The 19,882-nt window shown below is 42.2% G+C and overlaps 1 protein-coding gene across 1 annotated transcript in view; it reads right to left on the bottom strand.

Moving 5' to 3' along the window:
* Positions 1-8,143: 8,143 nt before the first annotated feature.
* Positions 8,144-19,882, bottom strand: part of AFG1L (AFG1 like ATPase) — a 193,050-nt gene continuing 181,311 nt past the window's right edge. Inside the window, exons 11-13 of the mRNA XM_040238553.1 lie at positions 17,557-17,697; positions 13,657-13,770; positions 8,144-11,549 (exon numbers count right to left, since the gene is read on the bottom strand). Coding sequence (XP_040094487.1) covers positions 11,421-11,549; positions 13,657-13,770; positions 17,557-17,697 — 384 coding nt within the window. The 3' untranslated portion in view covers positions 8,144-11,420. The remainder of the gene's footprint in view (positions 11,550-13,656; positions 13,771-17,556; positions 17,698-19,882) is intronic.

Below are 19,882 nucleotides of genomic sequence, written 5' to 3' on the forward strand. Positions count from 1 at the left end.
CTTCCTTTTTGTCTCAGCACTAAACACCCTGGTGTCTCCTTGTTTATTTTTATGGTGATTTGTTAACAGGTGTCCCTCTCCCGCTCCTCCCACCAACAAATGCAAGGGTCAGGGCTGCTGCAATCACCAAGCACACATGTCGAGTGAGCGACCTTACCCAGGTCCTCTTAAAATACTTGCTATAAGGTCATTTTGATTAAATGGTCCAACTTAAGATTATCCTAAATCCACTTATGGGGGAAAAAAGAGAGGGGGAGGGAGACAGACAGACAGAGGAATATAAGAGAGTGGTAATTGGTCCAAGGAAATCAGATGTATGAGGCTACCAGGCAACTTTAAATGCCTATTCAAATTAATTTCTGTGTTTTATGTACCTCTTAAAGATGCCTTGGGTTACAGAAAAATGTGGTAAAACTAATAAATACATTAAAAAATATTTGGGGTGGGTAAATTTTGAGTATTTGATTTCTTGGCAAATTTCTTTAGGAACATTAAAGCTATGGAGTCTGTCTCAATTTCAGTTAACCACAGTTTCTCTGAGAGCACTTCTTTGAAGTACAGATTCTCAGGCCCCTTCACTGAAGATTCAGATTCATTAAGTTTGGGATGGGGTCCAATAATCTGTATGAAGCTTCCCAGGTTATTCTGCTGGTTCAGTAGGTTTGGGGAACACACAGTATACAAATCATTCTATACCATTATCTAGAAAACAGTATCAATGGTTCACTCTACTGCTTGAAAGTTCGTTCCTGTAAGGGAAACAGTATTGAAGAACTCTAAGATCTTATTTGAGTGAGTGAGTGAGTGAAAGTCGCTCAGCTGTGTCTGACTCTTTGTGACCCCAAGGACTATTTGGTCCATGGAATTCTCCAGGCCAGAATACTGGAGTGGGTAGCCGTTCCCTTCTCCAGGGGATCGTCCCAACACAGGGATCGAACCCAGGTCTCCTGCACTGCAGGCAGATTCTTTACCATCTGAGCCACCAGGGAAGCCCGAGATCTTCCTTACAATTTGCTGATTATAATGCTGACGCTAGGCCACACTCTCTCTGAAACTGCAGGATACCTCAGGGGCCTTGTGGGGGGCCGAGGGCCTTTGGCCTAAAGGAGGAGGTCAGTGCAGGGCTTCCGTCTCCTCTGCAGCCTCAGTGTTACCAGCAGCTGCTCCTGCGAGGGGGGAACCCTGGCCCTGACCCCGTCACCTTCCAGAGAGCAGGCCAGCACTCTGAGCCCTTCCCTTCCTGGAAGATGCTGCTGCACACATATGTGGAGTGACCTTGACTGTCAGCTTCTTAACGTAGCATCCGTGGGCCCCTCAAGAATCCACACAGCGGCCTCAAGGTTCTGTGTGCAGAACTTTGGCAGACTTTCGGTTACAGTGAGAGGAGTTTCCTGAGCATTCGTCCTATGTTCTCTGTGGACCCCACAACTCAGCTTAGAGAAATGAAGCCATTTTTTTCACAGCATCACAGTGCCAATTGGCTGTCCCACCCCACAGCAGGAGGTCTGTGCTGGGGCCAGAGTTGGGGGCCTGCCTCTCGCTGCTGCAGAAGCACACACACACACAGGGCGAGGTCTGCAGGAGGACACCTGAGGGTGAGAAGTGGGCTACCCCAGCCAGAGTCCGGGGTGGGAGTGCAGGGGTGGCGGCAGCCTCCCAAGTTCATAGGTAGGTTCTTCAGGCCCCCGCTCAGCCTCCAGAGGGAACCGGTGTCCACCCCTTCTCTTCCTCCTCCCAGCATGGGTTACATCACAGAGGCCCCACCATTAGGGTGTAGGGGTCCCACCCTGAGGATGTAGCTCACCCACACACTGGATGTCTGTTTTGCCCCAAACAATGTTACTCTTCATATTTTGAGGATTATCTTTGTGCTGCTAAATCTGAGTATGTCAGTACCTCAAAGGTATAAGCAATTGCTTTTAATTCTACAGACTGTATTTTAATCCACAGAAATCAATTGATACTTCTTTAGCAATTGAATTTAATATTCTGCATGCTACAGAATTTCGTAGAAGTATGATAGGTTATTAGTGCAAAACAAGGGGCATGTTTCAATGACGTCAGCAGCTTTCACACTATGCACCCTGAATTTGGGGTTCTAAAGATGAACCATTGAGTCTGGGAGGATGAAGTTACATCCCAGTTCTCTCTGATCATTCAGAAGAGTAACATTCAAGTCACTGTATCTCCCTCTTCTGAATTTCCAAAGTACTCAGTATTTCTCATGGTAGCTATCACACTCTGCCCCATGTATCAGAGCTCTGTTTCCACACTCAGTTCATCTCCTGGACAGGAGGGGTGGGTCTTGTCACCCTGCACCCTCTCCCCCAGCACACAACATGGCTCTGTCCTTTCCTCTTCCTTTTACTAACTTCCTGGCTGACTTAAGTGCTGTCAATGTTCCCAGGACACCTGGGCAAGCTGCCCTTTTGGCACTCCCTACACTACGCCCGTGTATTGTCCCAGAAGAGCAGCAGCTCATTGTGGTGAACGTGTGTCTCGTTCACTTCGGTGTGCCTAGCTCCTGGCAGAGGAGACAGCAAATAAATGATGAATGAATGAATGATTAGTGGATATCTGTACATGATGTTTAACAGCTTTATTGGGAAATAATTCACATACCCTAAAATTCTACCATGCCAAGTGTACAGTTAGGCAGTTTTTAGTATATTCTCAGAATTGTGCAATCATGACCACACTCTCATTTAAGACCCCCTGAAATTATCCCTAGAAAAAAAACCGGTACCCATCAGCAATTATTCCACATTCCTGCCACCACCTCTAGGCCCTACTTTGTGTCTCTAGGGATTTGCTTACTCTGGCCATTTCACATATATGGAATCATACAGCATGTTGGCCTTTGTGGCTGGCTTTTCATTTAGCACAATTTGTTCCAGGTTTGTCTGTGTTGCAGCATGTACTGATACTTCATGTTTTAAATGCTGAATAATAACCCATTGTGTGGATATACCACATTATGTGTATCAGTTTATCAGCTGGAGGATATTTGGGTTGTTTCACTTCGGGGCTAACATGGATAATGCTGTCTATGAACATTCATGTAATGCTGTCTATGAACATTCACGTACAATTTTTGTGGGGACCTATATTTTCATTTCAATTGGGTATATATTATACCTAGGAGTGGAACTGCTGAATTATACAGTAACTTTCTTATTTTTAAATATTTATTTAATAATCAGTAGTATTTTTATAATAATATTTATTCATTTTGGCTGTGCTGGGTCTTAGTTGTAGCATATAGGGTCTCAGTTCCCTGTTGTTGTTGTTGTTGTCCAGTTACTAAATTGTATCCAACTCTTTGTGAGCCCATGGACTGCAGCAGGCCAGACTTCCCTGTCCTTCATTATCTCCCAGAGTTTGTTCAAACTCATGTCCATTGAGTCGGTGATGCCATCGAACTATCTCATCCTCTGTCATCCCCTTCTCCTCCTGCCTTCAATCTTTCCCAGCATTAGGGTCTTTTCCAATGAGTCAGCTCTTTGCATCAGGTGGCCAAAGTTTTAGAGCTTCAGCTTCAGCATCAGTCCTTCCAATGAATATTCAAGGTTGATTTCCTTTAGAATTGACTGGTTTGATCTCCTTGCTGTCCAAGGGACTCCAAGAGTCTTCTCCAGCATCAATTCAAAAGCATCAATTCTCCAGCACTCTGCCTTGTTTACTGTCCAACTCTCACATCTGCACGATTACTGGAAAAATCATAACTTTGGCTATAATGGACCTTTATCGGCAAAGTGACATCTCTACTTTTTAATACACTGTCTAGGTTTGTCATAGCTTTTCTTCAAGGAGCAAGCGTCTTTTAATTTCATGGCTGCAGTCACTGTCCACAGTGATTTTGGAGCCCAAGAAAATAAAATCTGTTTCCTCTTTTTCCCCATCTATTTGTCATGAAGTGATGGGACCAGATGCCATGATCTTAGTTTTTTGAATTCTAAGTTTTAAACCAGCTTTTTCACTCTCCTCTTTCACCTTCATCAAGAGGCTTTTTAGTTTGTCTTCGCTTTCTGCCATAAGGGTAGTTTCTTCTGCATGTCTGAGGTTGTTGATATTTTTGCTGGCAAGCTTGATTCCAGCTTGTGAATCATCCAGTCCAGCATTTCACATGATGTGCTCTGCATATAAATTAAATAAGCAGGGTAACAGTATACAGCCTTGATGTGAAACTTTCCCAATTTTGAACCAGTCCATTGTTCCATGTCCAGTTCTAACTGTTGCTTCTTGACTTGCAAACAGATTTCTTAGGAGGCAGGTAAGGTGGTCCAGTATTCCCATCTATTTAAGAATTTTCCACAGTTTGTTGTGATCCACATAGTCAAAGGCTTTAGCATAGTCAATGAAGCAGATGTTTTTCTGGAATTCTCTTGCTTTCTCTGTGATCTAACAAATGTTGGCAATTTGATCTCCGGTTCCGCTGCCTTTTCTAAATTCAGCCTGTACATCTGGAAGTTCTCAGTTCACACACTGTTGAAGCCTAGCTTGAAGGATTTTGAGCATTACCTTGCTAGCATGTCAAATGAGTGCAATTCCCTGACCACAGATCAAACTTGGGCCCCTGCTTTGGGATCTTGGAGTCTTAACCACTGAACCCCCAGGAAAGTCCCTATATAGTAACTTCAAATGTTTAACATGTTGTGAACTGCCAAGCTATTTCCCAAAGCTGCACCATTTTACATTTTCACCAGCAATTTCTGAGGGTTCCAGTTTCTCTACCTCCTTGCCAACCCTTGTTTTATCTCTCTCTCTGATTCTAGCCATCCTAGTGTTATGAAATAGTAGATCACTGTGGTTTTGATTTGCAACTCCCTAAGGAATTATTGGGAGAAGGCAATGGCACCCCACTCCAGTACTCTTGCCTGGAAAATCCCACGGACGGAGGAGCCTGGTGAATTGCAGTCCATGGGATCGCTGAGTCGGACATGACTGAAGTGACTTAGCAGCAGCAGGAATTATTGAACATTTTTTCATGTGTTTATTGGCCACTTATATCTGTACACTATTTAATCAAATTATAAGCAAGAGAGCTTCACAGAAAAAGCTTCATAGCTGAAGCCCAAAGAGTAGTGTTAAGTTATGGAAGGTTTAGCAACACAAGGTCTCAAGTACACTCCTGGCTCCTCCAGTGCTCTGTTCTAGCTCCCGGGCCCTTCTGTCAGGCCCTCTGGATCCTTCGTCTGGATGAGTGGAGTGTCCGGATTCCTTATGAGTCAGGATATGCATATGCTCTAGCGCTGCTTGATTTTACGCCTGTTGGCCATCTGTATATCTTTTTTAGAGAAATACCTAATTAGGGCTTCTGCCCTTTTCTGACTGGGTTGTTTGTTTCAATACGGCTATATGAGCTGTTTGTACATTTTGGAAATTAAGTCCTTGTCAGGCGCGTCATTTAGAAATATTTCCTCTCAGTCTGTAGGTTGTCTTTTCATTTGTGGACTGGTTTCCTTTGTTGTACAAATGATTTTAACTTTAACTAGATCCCATTTGTCCCACTCTTGCAGACTTCCTACAAACCCTCACTGCCAATCCCCAAAATGTCTGTTGTCTTTGCACCTCTCTGGAGGTGTGCTGGAGAAATTCTGACGACTCTGTCCAAAATATTTTCCATTCTTCTGTCTTTTGAGGGACCTCTGGTGCAACAAATTGTGTTGATCATACACCTCAGTTTAAGACACGTTGACATCATTTGCCCAGGGGAGGCAGCCTTTTTATTTTTTCTCTTATCTACCATATTCAACCTCATTTCCTTCCTCCCATAAGCATCTACTCTAGTGTATGTTGTTTTCCTTTAATCTAGTGCCATAAATATATTTAGATTTTGTGCCTTAGAAAAATATTTAGTGTTATTTTTATATGTAGGTTTCCAAACTTGGGGCTTCCCTTGTGGCTCAGCTGATAATTCTCCTGCAATGCGGGAGACCTGGGTTTGATCCCTGGGTTGGGAAGATCCCCTGTAGAAGGGAACGGCTGCCCACTCCAGTATTCTGGCCTGGAGAATTCTGTGGACTGTATAATCCATGGGGTCACAAAGAGTGGGACACGACTGAACAACTTTCACGTTCACTTTCCAAGCTTGTATTAATGGTGTTGAATCTCCTCCCTCCATGGTGTGTGACTGCTGTCCATACGTAAACACAGTTCATCGCTTCTGATGCTGCAGAGGGTTTCCTTGTGGGCAGAGTCCACTTTCATTAGCCATTCATTCCCCTAGTGACCGACTCCAGGTGGCCTCCAATTAATCCATCTCTTAGACACTCAGTTTTCTCATCAGACAAAAAGACCGGTGATGATAACACCTCTTTCTCATAATGAGTGTGCCAATGGACACTTCACAGGTTTGCTAATCACCATGTCCCAGGTCTCTGCCATCCAAATGACGCTGTGAGGAGCAACCCTCTTCAGTGCCCCCACACCCACATCCTTCCTGTCCTAACCCTCAAGGTCCACAATGGCTCACTAAATGCGGGCAGACAAGGCCATCAGTACAGGATTTGGGACTAGAAAACATATTTCCTGGCTGTGTTACCTTGGGCCTCCGTTTCCTCATAGGAGGTAGGGATAATCATACTTCCAGAGAACTGCTGCAGACGAAACGAGAGAATAGAAGCGAGTGCTCTGCAAAGTGGGAAGCAATGCTAGGTTAGCCAGTCTGTTACTAGTGGGAGTGGAGAAGGCAGGAGTCGGGGGAAGGAGGAAAAGCAGAGGAAGGAAGAAGAGGAACAGGCTCTGGGAGGCAGCAGGCAGGCCTTGGTGCGCCATTGGCCCCAAGCCCCAGGTCCCTGAGGGTCACAGCAGCAGCCTTGTCTCCCTGGGAAGTGCCCTGGTGCAGAGTCAGGAGACCCACATAGGCCCACCTCCGTGTGGATACTGGCTGTGTGGTCAGGGTTCTTCAACCCTGGCTTCACATTAGCACCCCATGGGTAGCGTTACCAAGTACCGACCAGATCCCCACATCTCACCAATTGCATCTGACTCTCCGCTGTGGGAGGTAGGCCTGGAAACAGCAACTTTAAGAACCTCAACTCTCCAATTCTGTGTGATTCTTGGACTTTTTTGCTGTCATTTCTTCTCACTGACCACAAGATGGTGCTCTCTTTCTGGGAAATCTCTGATGTTCAACAAACAATTCATTTTCTTTATTAATCCTGAAAGAATGGGTTTGAAATTAACAATCTTCACAGCATCTCATTAAGCCAGAATTCTGTGCCCAAGTTGTGCACCTTTCCCTTCTGCTAGAGACCATACCGGGTTAGGACAGGTCATCTTTTATTACAAAGCAGAGTGGGCATTTATTGTCACTTTCTGATCAAAATCATTACAATCAGTAACAACTAATATTCCTTTAATCTTTTACCATTTGCAAAGTGCTTTTTACCAACTATCCTCAGAATATGAGGATAGTTTATGAAATGGCTATTATCGTTGTCATTTATAGATAAGAAAACCAAGGCTCAAAGCACTAGTTCATGGTTACGAAGCCAAAGCTGACAGAACCAGCTTCAGGGCCCTTCCCACCTACCTGGATAAAGAGGGAGGTGCATCAGAGAGACCAGCTCTCAATGGATACGGCCCTGACAAGTACAGCCCTGAGAGAGGAAGCTTCTCAGACAACCTCTGCAGCCTTCCTGAGCGGGCTTGGAAGACGGACAGACAGATGTCCTTCTGGAGTTTCACACTGTCACACACAACAAACAGGTCAGTAGATGATACATTTGACTGGGTTCAGTGAGGAGCTGAGGTGACAAATGTGAAGTTTCTAGTGCAGAGTAATATAGAGGCAGCAGAGACTCAATAAGAAGACAGACTGGATTATTGTAAATTTTCTGTTCTAGGAAAATGAACTGCTGTGCCAATGAGAAAGAAGAATCTGCCTTAAAGAAAAATTTAACAGACTCATCTCCAAAGAAAATAATTATCTACCAGCCAGTGATGTCTTATGAGGCTAGTGGATCTGAGGAAGGTTATATACAAGATCACAGATTTACTACCAGAATTTCATAATTGATCAGGAACCCAAATGTCAGGACCCAGGACCCCAATTCCTCAGGGTGTTTTTTTCCCAGATGAAGGGGCTGCAACTGTAGGCTCAAGTTGCTTGAAGTAAGAAGAATGTTTTCAGGACAGAAGCAGTTACATGAAAGTTTATTAAGTCAATATTTTGATCACTTTACTGACTCCAATGTACATCTTAGCAATTCAGTATGCTGTTGGACCCATTTTCTCCACCTCAGCTTCACTGTCTGCAAGTGGTATAACAGTACCTATCTCATAGAATTATTATAAGGATCAAAATAGTTTATTTATAAAGCACTTAGAACCAAGCCTGGCACATAGTAAGCACAATGTGTTTCTTAAATAATGCTAAATAAATAAATGGATATGAGTATGTCCATTTACATATTTTACAAATAAAATTTTAATTTTCCAAGTTCCAAGTAATTTTTAAATTATGTTATTTGCACACCTAAAGGTATAGGAAATATATTCAGAGGGCATAAAATAATACCTTATGACTAAAACTTGAAATCCCACTGAAAATACATAAATTTGATTAGAACAGTACTAGTCTTTGGAGCCTTGTAAACATCAGAAATAGGTTAAAAATTCTTTAAGTCTACCATGTCATTATTACTGATGTTAACAGATAAGTCTATCCATTGTCTAAAGAAATACAAGAATAATGCAGTGATTGGATGTTTCTCTCTTTTTAAAATGTGTTTCTTTTTCTCCACTTGATTTCTTCTAAATTTGGAAATTAGTGGTAATTTTGTAGGCATTTTCCCAACAATAAAAACCCTCAGCATGACCCTTGGTCACCTCTTAAGTGAACAGGAGTGTAACACAGCAACAGTCAGTTCAAACCTCATCTTCAAGTACAAATTAAAAGCAGTTCAAAAAGAGAGACAGAGCATCTGCTCTGAGAGATTTCACATGATCCAAGGGAGAAAGACTGGAATGCTGAGACGGCAACTAGGGCAGGACTTGGAAGAAACAACACATATATTGAAATGTTGCTTTCCGATCTAGGAGTCATTTTCCTCTCATTTTGGCATCAATATCCTTTTTAGTAGAACTACCATATTGTTTCAAGGTAACAGGTTTTCTTGAAGGCTTTTGCTTCTTCTTCTTGTAGGCTCTTTTATGAAACAATTTGTGGAGAGGAGATGGAATAACACTGTACCATTTCCAGCTACCTCCTGATAATCCCTCCTCTTTCCTTCTGGTACTTAGGCCGATATAACAGACCCTTACACTGTCTCCTCATCCCATCCCCACAGACCCCACTCTCAGCAAGCCCCTTCCACCAAGGCCTGTCCCACCAAGTGCAGACACGATCTGGTACTCAGGTGGAACCTGAACTATAGTTTTACCTTGAAGCAACTGTAAGTTCTTTAGTACCAAAATTATAAGGCATTTGCACTGAGAACTCCATAAGCTTCTGTACATTTAGCTAGGGCCCTAACTAACATCACATTATTGTTTCTATGGAAAAATCAAATTCTCGTTTCAAATACCTGATCCCAGATGAACTTGTACAACAGAACTTGAGTGGGGGACTATTCACATATACCCACACACTCAAGGACAGCTCCTCTTTCTATCAAGCAGACTGTCCACCAGTCAGTCTGTCTAGCATTCACAGTCTTTTTATTAAAGGATAACATATCTGGCCAAAAAAAAAAAAAAAAAAACTGTGAAAACAAAAAGCTAAGATTGAAAGACTAATATTAAATATTTTATACTTACTGAGTACAAAGTAATGGTTCTGTTGTAAATTTATTAAACAAAAAAGAATTACTCTTAAAAATGATCTTGTTTTTAGAAAGATGGTATGGTAAAAAACATAGTATGTGAGTTTTGTAGTTGTAAACTATGAATCTCCAGTCAAGCTGCTTTTCTGAGCCTCAGTTTTCTTGTCTATAAACAGGGACGGTTACATTGTCTCTTGAGGATTATATTTTTATGCAAGATTTAGAAATTTCTAGCAATAAATCTGGCACAGTGGTTATTTCCTGTCCTTTCTCCCTTATAACCTGTTTAACATCTTTTTGAACTCACTGTTTCACTTCAATACAAATATTTTCAAATTGCATTTAATTTTCAGAAGTTTTGATTTAAATGTTTCACTATTCTTGGGTACCCTACCTATCCATCTGATTGACTTAGGTTAAGGTCCAAAATAGACTAGTATGGGTAGATTATTAACTTAAAAATGACATAGTTTCAAGAGTTTACTTATGTTGATAATCGTAATCATTTATTTAAACTGACTCACCTGTGCCTACTCTCCCAGAATATTTAATTTTCACAAGATTTGTGGATTTCAATTCTTTTTCTCTTTTTTTTCCTTGAGTAAGGATTTAGACTTTTGTAACAACCTCAACCAAGGTTCCTTCTGTGAGTGACAGCAAAGTCAGGCTGTATTTGAATGAGTCAAGGAATGACTTCCATGGAGGGCAAATCAGATTTCATTTAAGTAGATTTGTCAAGCGAACATTCTTTCCCATTTACTGTTAAGCCCGTCGCACTACAGAAGCCGAGGCAAGGGTGGGAGTGACATCTGCAAGCAGAGCAAACACACGTGAGCAGCGGGAAGGAGCTTCGGTCCACGGGGTCTTATGGCCTCAAGTGAGCAGAGTCCATTCTGCTGCTTAGTGTGGTCCAGGACGCCACCCCTCCCGACACTCTCTCACTGGTCCCCATTCCTGGTGTTTGTCTTCCGGGCTGTCAGAGTTGGGGGAATCTACCTGTCAGTTGAAATTTGACACCCGTTTCTTATTCTACGGTTTCATAATCCTTGATTTTTTCCAGTCAGTTGTGTGTCCACTGGAGCTCAGGTCCTGCCTGCAAAGCTTGAACTCAGGGTAAAAAGCATACTCTCTGCTGTAAGGAAGCCTAAAGACTTGGGAGATTTAAAGTAATTTACAGCTCCCAACAATCACAGAGATAAGTCCATCAGAAATCTCTTTTTGTTTTGAACTGAAATGTAAGGTTTTTTTCTTCCACTCTCATAAAGATGTGTTTCTATCAAGCAGCTACCAGGTAGCCAAAAGGTCACAGACGTCCAGACACCCTGCGTTTATGGAGTGAGTATGTATTCAAGGTTCATTCAGGTAGCTTAATATGAAACCAAAATGCCTGGTCCTATATTCAGCTTGATAAGAGTGCTGATTTTAATTTTGTGGTGTAGAAAAAAGGCCAAATAAACAGGCAAAAAGTGGACCTAAAAATGGCTTTAACTTACTAAACCACTATATCTTTGACAGCAATTTTAGATAAAAATGGTCCAGAGGACAAAGTGCATAATTAATGATGAGAAAATGATTCCTTCCAGTCCCATAATAAAGAGTTCTCCCTGCAGTAATCATCTGCCCAGAGTTTTATTCACACAAAAGGGACGGCTACTTCTTGCTTCTGTCTCCTTCATTCCAGTACTGTTCAGTCTGCATTTCTGTGAGTCGGGAAATTGTGCGCTGAAATGCAAAGACTTCCTCTTCTCCAGTAAACATGGCTAGTCCTTCCGCTGAGTCCTGATTATCAAAAAAATAAAACAACAATCCAGCACCAATGAAAACCTCTGCAACTAAAAAATTTAAAGAACTAAGTACAAGTTTAAAAAATACTTTTTGAGCTTATATTATAAAATAGTCTACAAATTTTTTTCATTAAATTAGACTAGAGAATCAACTAATTTTATCCAATAATTAGAGAGTCAGCTAATATAAATTAGACTAGAGAAACAACTAATTTAAACCAGTAATCAATAAGCAGAACAAACTACCAGGAAGAAAACATTAGATGAATAATTAAAGCTGAAACAACACTCTAATATCCAAATAAGAAAATTTTGCTCAGATGAAAGTTCTCTACAAAATCTAAAGGAAGGACATTCTAGACAGAGAAGGAATTCTTTCTCACAAAGTGCATGCCAGAAAGAAGTCAGGACCTCCCTGGTGGCCCACTAGCTAAGACTCCAAGCTCCCATTGCAGGGGGCCCGGGTTCCATCCCCAGTCAGGGAACTAGATCTGTTATGCCGAAACCAAGACCCAGCACAGCCAAATAAATAAAAATAAATACATATTTTTTAAAAAAAGAAATAAGCAACAACAAAACCCAGTAGTTCCGGTATATCAATATGCGGCTGAGACTCTCCCTTGAAGCTTCACAGTCAGGGCCACGTTCCCAAGGGGAGGCCTGAGGGCTAATCTCTTTTTCCAACTTGGGTGACTGAGAGGCCTTCTGTCGACCTGGAGATGGAGTCTGGGAGCAAGCTTTGGGAAGGCCAGAGCTGTTTTTGGTCTTGAGCTGCTGGGACACTTGATCCTCCCATGTAGGTAGGGTTCAGCTGGAGAGCCCTCGTGAGGCTAGCAAATAACCTGGGACTGGTGATTTCAACACAGGCTATAGCCTGCGAGTGAACACTGAATCTTGCTTCTTTCCTTAGGAGTTTGCTATTATACTCTCAGAGAAAAGTTCTGCACTCCTAAGTCCAAATTACAGACCTACTGTAAAACTGCATGACCCTATAGCCACGTGCCAGGACTTCTTCATGTCTTATTGGCCCTAAGTGCTGAGCGTACTTTGCCCTATATCTGAACTCTGATCAGAAGAAAAATTCAAAAGCCAATGATTTAAAGAATTTCAGAAACTGAGATGAAGTAGCCCCTTAAGTATATTCTTCCAAATTGTCAAAAGACATTATTTGGATGTATTGCTCTCAGAGAAATGGGATCACAAGCAGTTATGTATTTCTACATGTAGATTTAAAAACCATATTTTGAAAGTTCACTATTAGAATAATTATTGGCCTCATTGTCCCAAACTCCTAAAAATGCATAATTTCAACTCAGGTCAATAAGGAACGGTTTCCTCATTCCAAATGGTCTTTTACTACTGGAGTTGAAAGAATGGGGCTCCCCTCATTTAGGGGGGGTGAGTGTTTATAGTTTTAAATTTTTTACTAATATTTCAGTTGTCTACAGTTGAGAAATATACCCTGTAATATTCATAAAGAAAAAGGAAATGCAAAGCCACTTCTGTTTGGCCTGGAGTGAATCACCAGACCCCCAAGCTCCAGGAGAACTGGGCCAGCATCAACTGGTTTCCAACAGAGTGTCCTCAGAGCCTGGCACCCACAGGTGCTCCTCAAATGTCTACAGAATGGGGTTAGGAGATGAATCGTGGATTTCTTTTTAAGCAAAGGGCCTTGTCAGGCACAAAGTGCTAGAACAGCCAGTCCACATGATTGGATACTGTATCATATGCTCTACAGATCCAGCAGACGTAAAGGAGGCTATCCAGAAAAGGCAGCATGGTGGGGCTGAGGGAGTCCAGAACCAGATGCGGGTGCCTGGTGGCCAGCTCTGGCCTGCCATTGGTCAGTGGTGTAACTGCAAGCCCCTTAGTCCACCTCCCTGGACTTCGCTTTTATCACAAAGATTCCTTCCACCACTCTAAGGCTATAATTCTCTATATTTACTGATGTTGAGGATATGTCTGCTATACTGGCTTTAGAAGAAAGCGGCAAATCAGTGGTTAAATACATACTACATTCCTTCTTTAAAACATAGCCATGCATCAAACCAAAACAATTAAGTTGTTTTATAATAAAAAGAGATTATGTTAATATCACCTACCTGGCTCAGCCCCAAATCATCCATCAGTATTCTGCTTTGCTCCAACTCACTGTCATGATGATCACACAAAAATAAGCTTGATATAGGAGCTGATGCAGAGCAAATTATGCGCACCTGAAACAGAGAAAACGAGCAAATGGTGTTACTCCTTACCTTTAACAAGTTGAAGGCAAAAACAAATTTCTCATAAAATAAAAATCTGTTATAACAGGGAGCTTAAGATTTTTGCTTTTAAATGGTTCTAAATATATGTAGCAAAATTGGTACTTGGTGAAATATACTTTTACGAGCTTACAGAATGTGTATTTATAAAGAACAATGCCTTGAACTCCTCTCTTTCAATCTAACTGTCTTAACTTCATTTCTCCTACACATTTTCTCCAAGTTCTATCTTTATTTTGGAAAAAAAATATTTTAAAAGCTTCAATCTATCACATTTTTTCCTGTTTCATTAATCTGTTTTTCTAATTAGAGATTTTACCTAAATATCCAAAAGTTACCCTAAAGCTACTAAAATCTTTATTAATCTCCATGTTTTAAAGTCCACAAAAAGAGCATAAGCAAAATGTGGTTGTCAAAATTTCAAAACTGGCAGGACCCATCTACACTGTATCTTCTTCATTAATGAAAAAAAAACTTGCATAAATAAGTGAATACAGCATTTCTTTAAAACAGATTTCAATACTTGGGAAACTTTTTTTTCTATTTCTGGAATATCTCTAAAATGTAAATAGACATACCACATGACCTATATTCAGATAGCCTGGGATTCAAAAATTCCAAATGTATTTTTGAAACAAAATACTTTTTTTTAGGAAAACCTTTTGACCATTTTCATACTTTTTCTAATAGTCTCTTTAAAGTGCTATTTATTTATTTATTTAAATTTTATTTTTACTTTATTTTACTTTACAATACTGTATTGGTTTTGCCATACATTGACATGATTCAACCACGGGTGTATACAAGGTACTTTACAAATACTTCCACACAGCTTATACCGCCTTCTGAAGTAGGGAACAAAGGTTTTAGGGGGCAGCTCCAGGCCTGGAGAGTCTCAGCTCATGACACCAGTCCTGATCTCTTCCAGTTCTAAGTCCAGTGGCTTTTCCATTACCTCTGAGGCTGACATTTTCACCTGACTGTGTGAAGCCCATCTCTGTGCGCATCAGAGATGTTCCCCCGATGCACCGTTACCCCTTTGCTGACATATGACAGCTAAGTCCAGTGCACCGCTCCTCTGATTACACCCTGAGTTACCAGAATCTGCCTATCAGCATCCAGCCGGACATCCTTGAAAAACACTAAGCTTGGCATGAATATTTCTTGATTACATAAGTGTTTGAGTGAGTGTCCATGTGTAATCACACACCAGAAACTGCTTTTACAACTTAATAAATTTTATGTCCGCTAGATTAAAACATACTCTTCCTGATGTTTCAGGAGATCTGAATTTGTTTCCAGGATTCACAGCCATCCTTTTAAAATCATTATTTAAGTAAATATGCTGATATCCATGGACATAGGAGCCTGGTGGGCTACAGTCCATGAGGGGGCAAAGAGTCAGACATGACTGAGCAAACACGTGCTATCAATATTTTAAAATGATGTATTGATGTTTGGGACTAGTCTTTCCATATATAAATGACCTTCTACCTCCTCTTATAAATTATTTTAACCACAAATGACACTTTTTTCATTTACTTAGATGGAAATGTCCTTATTTCACAGATTTCTATAAATGCATTCTAAAACGATGTCTGTTTAATGCTTCCAATTTCTGAAATAAGAATTTCGGCTATGTTTTAAAAAGAGTATAAACTTTAAATGTGCGCTTTAGTTAAAGCAAATGTTAGGAGAGTAGTTCTGACGTTCCATCATATTGCCAGAAAAATCTTTTTGTCTAATGAAGAAGTGAAACAGTGTGGGGAGGTTGGATCAGGGGGTAGGACTGAGGGGTAGGGATCATAAGCTTTCAAAAATAAGAGTTTATCAATCTGCCACTCTAAGAACCACCTACCAATGCACCCCTCCCGCTTTCTTCTTGAAGCACTGCCCTCTGAAAACAGAGTGCTACTTCTGGGTAATGTATTCCAGACCCCACATGATTATTTCAGAGCAGAGTCTCTTGATGAGTAATCCAGAAGGAGACAAGTAACCACCTTGATCCCCAGCCCTGGTGTTCTCAGCTTCCTGCTCACAGGGCCCCCTGAGAGCAGGCAGCATATTCTGATGGCACTCACGAAGGCAGGTTGCCTTTCATGCTCAGGCCCATCACAGGGCCTGTGCTGCCAACTCCCCACTCTGCACGTGGAACCCAGCCATCACAGCTCAGTGTTTATGAGCAGCACCTGAGGAGCTGGTGAACCAGCAGGCTCCAGGCCCCCTCCCTGGTCTTCATCTGCTGGTGTGGGGTAGGGTGAGTTCGGGAATCTGGATCTTAAGGAGCTCAGATGATTCTGGTGCAGCTGGTCCTCAGAAGGACTTCCTCAGCCTGCCCCCAGTTCCCACACAAAGATCAGCCTACTGTCCTCCTGGACTCTCACGGCACCAAGTCCCCCTCTCTCCAAGAGAACATCCCACACTCAGTTCTCAGAACATTTACACTCAGTTCTGCACACATTTAATCAGTGTCTCTTCAACACTAGACTATCAGCTCCATGAAGGCAGGTAACATGCCTGGCTTTGCCTGTCACTGAATTAGCACTGTGCTTGGTGTGAAGATTGCTGAATGAATGAATAAAGGAAACATTTAAAATCTCACCTCTCCCTCCCAGCAGATTCTGGTACTTTCTCCTCCCTTCAAGGTCCCTTCAATTTTAGTCAATCACTGCTCTATTTCAGTACAAGGAATAAGGAGGGAAAACTGTATCTAACAGTAAAACAATATTTCACTCTTAACTTGAAGTGGTACTTTACCTTTACTGTAAGTATGTTTACAGGTATATATTATTGTTAGTGGCTCATTGTTGTTGTTGTTCAGTCATGTCCGGCTCTTTTCGACCCCATGGACTGCAGCACGCCAGGCTCCCCTGTCCTTTACTATCTCCTGGAGTTTGATCAAATTAATGTCCGTTGAGTCAGTGATGCTAGTGGCTCACCTTCATTGAAAGCTTACCGTATGCCGCACAATGTTCTAAGTATTTTACCTGCTCATTTCATTCTCACAACAATCTTATGAGGTAAATACCATTATTATCCCCTTTTTCTAAAGAAGGCAATTCAAGCTAAGTTAGTCTTCAAGGTATTCAGCTTGGTCCCAGGGTCCACTTCTTAACCACTAGGCAATAATGCCTCTGATGAATGGACAAAGGCTCAGCGACTCATGCTGGTCATCAGATAACTGGGTTTTTCTTGCTTGTTTAGGGACAATGATAGTTATTGGGGTTTCCAAGTCAGAGGGAGAGAAAACTAATACTGAGAATGGCCCTTTAGTCATTCATTCATTCATTTTGTTCATTCATTATTTCATCAGTTCAATAATTGATTCATGCGACAAATGTTTACTGAGCACCCTATCTAGGTAAGGCATTGTGCTGTGCATACTCGCAGACAGAGCACATGATATGTTTAGGTGAATGATGGGATTGGGAAGATAGCAGACCGTCTTATGATGGGATTTTTAATACAATGTGATTACTATTACCGCCACCACCAATAGTATTTGTGCAGCATCAGCTGTACCAAGTGCTGTTTTAAAAGATTTACCTGGATTAGCTTATTCTGTCCTCACAATAATTCTCTGAAGTAAATACTACTTCAGAGTAGTATCTTCGATTTGTATGTGACAAAACTGAGGCATAGAGAAGTAAAGTAAGTGGCAGACCAGGATTCCAGCCCAAACAATCTTGCTCCACGGTCCAGAATATTTAGTTCTGAGAAAATATACCACATCCTTACCTTGAAATCATAAAAGTTATCGATGAGAGTTATGAATCTCCGAGCTTGGGTCCTCTTTGCCAGGGTAAATTGTGGAATGTTTCGTAAAAATACTGTATCAAAATTCTTTGACAGTTCCAAATAGTCACTGGCTCCAAGTGGCTATAATTAAAATGAAATAGAGAACAGAAAATGGAAATAAAGTCAATTCTGGTTGAAAATATTTCTTTTTCTCGTCACAGTGTGATCTAGGTGTAGCTTTGAGGTAACCTGACCAAACACAGTGGTGTTTTCCGAGCAGGCGGAGGACAGTGTGCTGCTGCTGCTAAGTCGTTTCAGTCGTGTCCGACTCTGTGCGACCCCATAGACGGCAGCCCACCAGGCTCCCCCGTCCCTGGGATTCTCCAGGCAAGAACACTGGGGTGGGTTGCCATTTCCTTCTCCAATGCATGAACACCCTACTTAACAGGGATATAAACAGAAGGGAAGAGAGAAGACAAGCACATGGTGGGACGTGAGAGAACGACTCTAGCCACCTCAGCTGGTGTCCTGTAGGCCCACATCCTAAGTCTGGTCTCACTCGTTTTATTTATTTGACATGACTTTAAACAAGTCCAAATGAATCCTTCCTATGACTCAACTGCAAACTGTCACTACTGGTAAACGCAGCTGTCTTATCACAGCAGCTGAGTATTATGTCACCACTTTGAAATAAAGCCTATGCTCCAGTATAAAAAGCATCAGACAATATTTTTTTGTTTAATTTGATGTACAATTACTGAAATACAATGTAGTAAACACTGCTAACCTCTGTAGGCAATACCAGAGGGTTTTCATACAAAAGTAGAGCGAGCCCTCGAGCATAGCTTGGTGCACCTGTTACCTCCCCACCCAAGGCGAATGCAACCCTCAGGGTCCACAGAATCATCACAAAGGTGCTGCCTGCAGGTGTAATGTGCTCGTTCCTGAAACATGAAGGTAATTCATGACAGTTATGAAAGCAATCCACACGTTCTCTGGGGTCAGAAACACTCCCAGGAGAGTCACTTCTCATTTTAAGTCGGGTATGAATGGCTGTACCCTGTGAACGGGAGCCATGAGCAGGGTCAGGAGGAAGTTTCTGGCCATGAGAGAATGCAGAGAGACTCAAAGTCCAGGAGCCGCTCTCAGGTCCCTCTGGAAGCTCTCAGATCCCAACAACTGATCCCTGGGACCCAGACAGCTAAGCCTCTTCAGCTTCTGGCAGAATTTATCAATACTCCTCCCTGTTTAAGAGTGTCTCCCTTGGAATCCCCTGGTGGCTCACTGGTAAAGAATCTGCCTGCCAATGCAGGAGACACAGGCTTAATCCCTGATCCGAGAAGATCGCACGTACCGTGGAGCAACTAAGCCCATGTGCCACAACTATGGAGCCTGTGTCCTAGAGCCCGTGCTCCACAACAAGAGAAGCCAGTGCAGTGAGAAGCCCGCGCATAGCAACTAGAGTCGCCCCACTCGCCACAACTAGAGAAAAGCCCTCACAGCAATAAAGACCAAGTATAGCCAAAAATAAATAAACTGAATAAATAAATAATTTAAAAAAAAGAATGTGTCCCTCGTTGGGGTGGTCGTTTGCATTAAAACTTCTGCTTTAAAAATGTAGATACAACTACGTTCCTGGGAGAATCAGGGAATTCCAAGGAGCGGGAGAGTCATCCTCACCTTAGAGTCCACCCTTTACACCTGCCATTCTCCTAACAACTAGCTGAAATCAACTATACTCAGAAAACTTTTCCTGTAGGTGTGGGGTGGTAAGAATAAACTGGAGAGGGAGGCCTTGGGGAGGTGGTTCCCTCAAGAAAAGCAGCTCTAAGAAGGATGCGCAACAACTACGAGCCCAGGGGCACAACACCAGAGAGTGGGCACAAGGAAGAGCTGATGCCCTGAAAACTGCTTAGAGATGCCCCTTCTCCCCTCCCCTCCACCAACCAGGTAACAAGTGGGGCCAGAGATGACCTTGTGTTTCCCCGTTTCCCTGCACTGGCTGGACAGCCTCTGTCTCTAGACCCAGTGTCTGATCTTAGCTGAGACTCCCCACTCACCTCAGCCACGCAAGGGCTCGCAGGTGTATGTGGTATAAGGCTGCTGTCAAGGCTGATGTGGGCCAGGAGGGTGTGTTAACAGAGCAGCTCAGAACAAGAGCTCTACACAGCCTGAGTTTGAATCCTCAGTCTGTCATTTATTAGTGATGTGTCTTTGGCAAGTAACCTCATCTTCCTGTTCCTTAGCTTTCCCATCTGTAAAATGGGAATTGATTCCTATCTCACAGGGTTGTGAGTATTAAACAAAACAATACATGTAAAACATT

The sequence above is a fragment of the Oryx dammah genome, unplaced genomic scaffold (assembly GCF_014754425.2).
Source record: "Oryx dammah isolate SB20612 unplaced genomic scaffold, SCBI_Odam_1.1 HiC_scaffold_4, whole genome shotgun sequence".
Classification (NCBI taxonomy): domain Eukaryota; kingdom Metazoa; phylum Chordata; class Mammalia; order Artiodactyla; family Bovidae; genus Oryx; species Oryx dammah.